Source organism: Arachis stenosperma, chromosome 3 (genome assembly GCF_014773155.1).
Source record: "Arachis stenosperma cultivar V10309 chromosome 3, arast.V10309.gnm1.PFL2, whole genome shotgun sequence".
Classification (NCBI taxonomy): domain Eukaryota; kingdom Viridiplantae; phylum Streptophyta; class Magnoliopsida; order Fabales; family Fabaceae; genus Arachis; species Arachis stenosperma.
This window is the reverse complement of record NC_080379.1, coordinates 161,524,359-161,528,391: the sequence shown is the minus strand read 5'-3', so window position 1 is coordinate 161,528,391 and position 4,033 is coordinate 161,524,359. Positions and strand designations below refer to the sequence as shown.

At 49.1% G+C, this 4,033-nt stretch overlaps 2 protein-coding genes across 2 annotated transcripts; both read left to right on the top strand.

Annotated features, from left to right (window-relative positions):
• Positions 1 to 455: 455 nt before the first annotated feature.
• Positions 456 to 2,477, top strand: LOC130967126 (uncharacterized). The gene has a single exon (XM_057891947.1). The coding sequence runs from the start codon at positions 456 to 458 to the stop codon at positions 2,475 to 2,477; it is 2,022 nt and encodes a 673-aa protein (XP_057747930.1).
• Positions 2,478 to 2,523: 46 nt separating this feature from the next.
• LOC130967125 (uncharacterized) lies at positions 2,524 to 3,081 on the top strand. Its single transcript, XM_057891946.1, has one exon. It carries the CDS (start codon positions 2,524 to 2,526, stop codon positions 3,079 to 3,081), a length of 558 nt encoding a protein of 185 aa, XP_057747929.1.
• The last annotated feature ends 952 nt before the right edge of the window (positions 3,082 to 4,033 follow it).

The window sequence follows — 4,033 nt, the reverse complement described above, 5'->3', positions numbered from 1 at the left end:
ATAGAATTGAAAACTATCAATTGCATATACAGTGTTTCATCACATATATTATTAACATTATAAATAGGGTAAAAAACCATAATAAGCCAACTGACTCAAAAAATTACGTAAATACGCCAAAGCAAAAATCGTTTCAGCAATAAGTCAGATCTTATTTTTATATAATTCGAACCAGGTTGGTTCGAACTCTAATTGTTAGTAAATCGAACTAGGTGAGTTCGAATTATGTTTTTTTGGTTGGTAATAAATCGAACCAGCTTGGTTCGAATTAAGAATGAACGTAATTCAAACCAGGTTGGTTCGAATTATAGAGAGAGACGCTTCCCGTGTAATTCGAACCGGGCTGGTTCGAATTACACAAATCATAGTTCGAACCAGACCGGTTCGAATTAGTGTGAGACTGAGCTGTATATATATGGTTCCAAACGTGAGTTAGTCTCATTAGAGGGAGTAAGATGGCTAGTGAGGAGAGTTTTGTGGTTTTGGTGCACCACAGAGGATCTGTTAATAGAAAAACCCGTTCCGGAGTAAAGTTCACAGATAAGAATCCTCTATGTATTGTCGTAACATCTACGACGAGTTATGATGACCTTGTTAGCGCTGTACTAATGAAGCTCGGTCTGGATGGTGCGAAGCGGGTAAAGAAGTTTTTCTATCGCATTCCAGTCACGGTGCTACAGAATACCGTGAAGTATGATTGCTTCACGATTAATAATGATGTGGACTTGCAAGTAATGTTTCTTTGTCGGCAGCAGTTTCCGGAGGTGAGGACACCAGAGTTGTTGGCACGGCTGGTTGATGTTGTATCCAGCTCCGGCGGTTCGAACAGGAATACGAACACTATAGCGAATCCAACAGGTTCTAGTTCCCGGCCTGCCGTTGCTTCCTCCTCCGTCCCTGTGTACGAACCAGTGGTCCAACCTGTCGCCTCCCAGTCTTTTGCTGTTGACCTCAATGGCACCGAAGGCGACGAGGTAGTGGAAAGGGAAAATTTGCCGAACGCTTTAGTGGGAGTTGCACCTGTTGGCGTTGGAGACGGTTTTTTGGGTGATGAAGAGGAGGATGACGTCGAGCCGGATATGATTGACGATGACAGCGCTGATGATATTGGAGCGACTGGGCCTGCATTGGAGGTAGGTGGTTCTAGCTCTGGCACACAGCAGTATCCACCACATTTTTCCTCGTTGGACTTGGACGCCATGAGACATGAGGGGGTTTTAGGGCACGTTGTTGGATTTGGAGCTAGAGATGCGGAAGGGACTGCTGGTCTGACAGAGTTCCAGGTTGGTCAGCAATTCCAGGATAAAGATGAGGCCCTTTTAAGTGTGAAGACTTACAGCATCCGGCGAGGGGTACAGTACAAGGTGGTGGAGTCCGATCACCGCCGGTATGTGGGCAAGTGTTCCGAGTTTGGGAATGGGTGCACATGGTTGATTCGACTGAGTCTCCGGAAGCGCAAGGGCATTTGGGAGGTCAAACGGTACAATGGACCTCACACTTGCCTGGCCACATCCATCTCGAGTGACCACAGGAGTTTGGATTATCATGTGATTTCGGCGTTCATTATGCCAATGGTTAGGGCCGATGCATCCGTGAGCATAAAGGTGCTCCTGAACGCCACGGCAGCGCACTTTGGTTTTAGGCCGACTTACCGGAGGGTTTGGATGGCGAAGCAGAAATCTATTGCCCTCATCTACGGTGACTGGGATGAGTCCTACAACGACCTGCCTAGGTGGGTGTTGGGTGTGCAGCTGACGATGCCTGGTAGTGTTGCGGTCCTTAAGACGAGCCCGGTTCGAGTTGGAGGACAGGTGGACGAGTCTCAAGCGTACTTCCACAGGCTTTTCTGGACTTTCCCGCCGTGCATCGAGGCATTCCGTCATTGCAAGCCGCTAATCAGCATTGACGGCACACATCTGTATGGGAAGTATGAGGGAACGTTGCTCATCGCGATTGCACAGGACGGGAACTCCAACATTCTACCTGTCGGATTCGCACTAGTAGAGGGTGAGAATGCGGAATCCTGGACATTTTTTCTCTCGAACCTTCGACAGCACGTGACCCCGCAGCCCGGTCTGCTGGTTATATCGGACAGGCACAACGGCATCAAGGCTGCGCTTGAGGCCCCTGACGGCGGATGGTTACCGCCATCTGCGTACCGTGCATTCTGCATACGACACGTAGCGGCTAATTTTGCCCTAACCTTCAAGGGCAAAGACGCTAGGAGGCTACTAGTGAACGCGGCGTATGCGAAGACCGAGGTTGAATTTGATTACTGGTTTGATATCCTGCGATCTGAAGATCCGACGATGTGTGAGTGGGCGAACCGGATTGATTACTCGTTGTGGACTCAGCATCGTGATGAGGGGCGGAGATTCGGTCACATGACGACGAACATCTCTGAGTGTGTGAACTCTATCCTCAAAGGGGGTCAAAAATCTCCCTGTAGCATCCCTGGTGAAGGCAACATATGGTAGGCTTGCGGAACTCTTTGTTCGCAAGGGGAGAGAGGCTGAGGCCCAGATGGGAACAGGACAACAATTCAGTCAGCATTTGGTTAAGTGTATTGAGGCCAACATGAAGACGGTCAGGTGCTTCATGGTGACGCTGTATGACCGGGATAACTCCGAGTTCACTGTAGCAGAGACCACTCCGACTGGTTCTTTCTCCTTGGGTACTTACAGAGTATCACTTGCCTCTCGGACATGTGACTGCGGGTACTTCCAGGCTCTTCATTTCCCGTGTCAGCACGCACTTGCATGCTGTGCATACTCACGGGTCATCTGGACCTCTTACGTTCACAGCGTCTATCAGATTAGCTCGGTGTTCAGTGTGTATCGGATGGGATTCACACCTCCGATCCCGGAGGGCTTCTGGCCACCTTACGACGGGCCCACGGTGATTCCAGACCCTAACAAGAGGCGTGCCAGAGAGGGTCGTCCTAGATCCACTAGGATACGGACGAATATGGACGAGGCAAATCTGAATCGGCCAAAGAGGTGCGGCCTATGTCGCCAACCCGGACACACACGATGTAGTTGCCCACAGGTTGGAGGATCGTCTCAGACAGGACACCATTAGTATGCATGTTGTTAGTGTTAGTATTATTTACATTAGTGCGCATGTTGCTAGTCTTACTATTATTTACATTAGCTCGCATGTTGTTAGTGTCAGTATTATTTATATTAGTGCGCATGTAATTTACTTTGATTGTTGCGAGTAGTAATGAATATGGCTTCTTTCATTATGAATAATGCTACATGTTCCGTAGATGCACAATTTAATAAGAAAAAATAAACACTAAACTGTTTCTTGATTCATTGATCATACATAATCAAAGTCCCACAACACAAATAAAAAAAAACATAGGTGAACAGACTATAACATAACAAAAAAAGTACATATCACTATCATACATGATTGAACTTTAGGGAAAAAAATACATGAAACGTGAATCCTCTAAACAGATGCGAGCCAGTACCACAGCGACGGGCTACCCGTGCCCTCTGACCTCGGCGGATAAACGGCTCCTCATCCTCGATGTCATCCACATCCTCCTGTGGGCCAGGCTGTGCTGGTGGCGCAACTTGCAAGGGTGCCGCCGAAATCCCTGCGACAGACTCTGATGCAGCGGTGAAGGCAGATGGAGGAGTACCTCCGAGACAGAACTGGTGACAAGCGGATGAGGATGGAGGCTCATTCAGATCAACATCTAACGGGGCCTGTGTGCCTGAGGTCTGACCACCGCTACGGGGAGTCGCGTCCCCCTGCATGATGGCGGTGATCTCCTCTAGGAAGCGTGGACTCCCGAAGTCCCCAACAAGCGTGTCTGACCCAATAAAGTCTGACCACTGTGATCCCGAGATGCGCCAAGGTGTACCCCCCTGCTCAGGCTGGTCATCGGCTGGCACACCAACAAAGTAATCTCCAAGAGGGCCTGATCCAAGTACAGCATCACCTGTGTCAGCCCCGTCACCCATCCCTGTACCATACCACTCACCTGCATGACCCTCATCGTGTGTGCTAGTACCAG

Excerpts from the sequence above, each read along its gene's own strand:
- LOC130967126 (XM_057891947.1), top strand. The coding sequence starts at position 456 with ATGGCTAGTGAGGAGAGTTTTGTGGTTTTGGTGCACCACAGAGGATCT.
- LOC130967125 (XM_057891946.1), top strand. The coding sequence starts at position 2,524 with ATGGGAACAGGACAACAATTCAGTCAGCATTTGGTTAAGTGTATTGAG.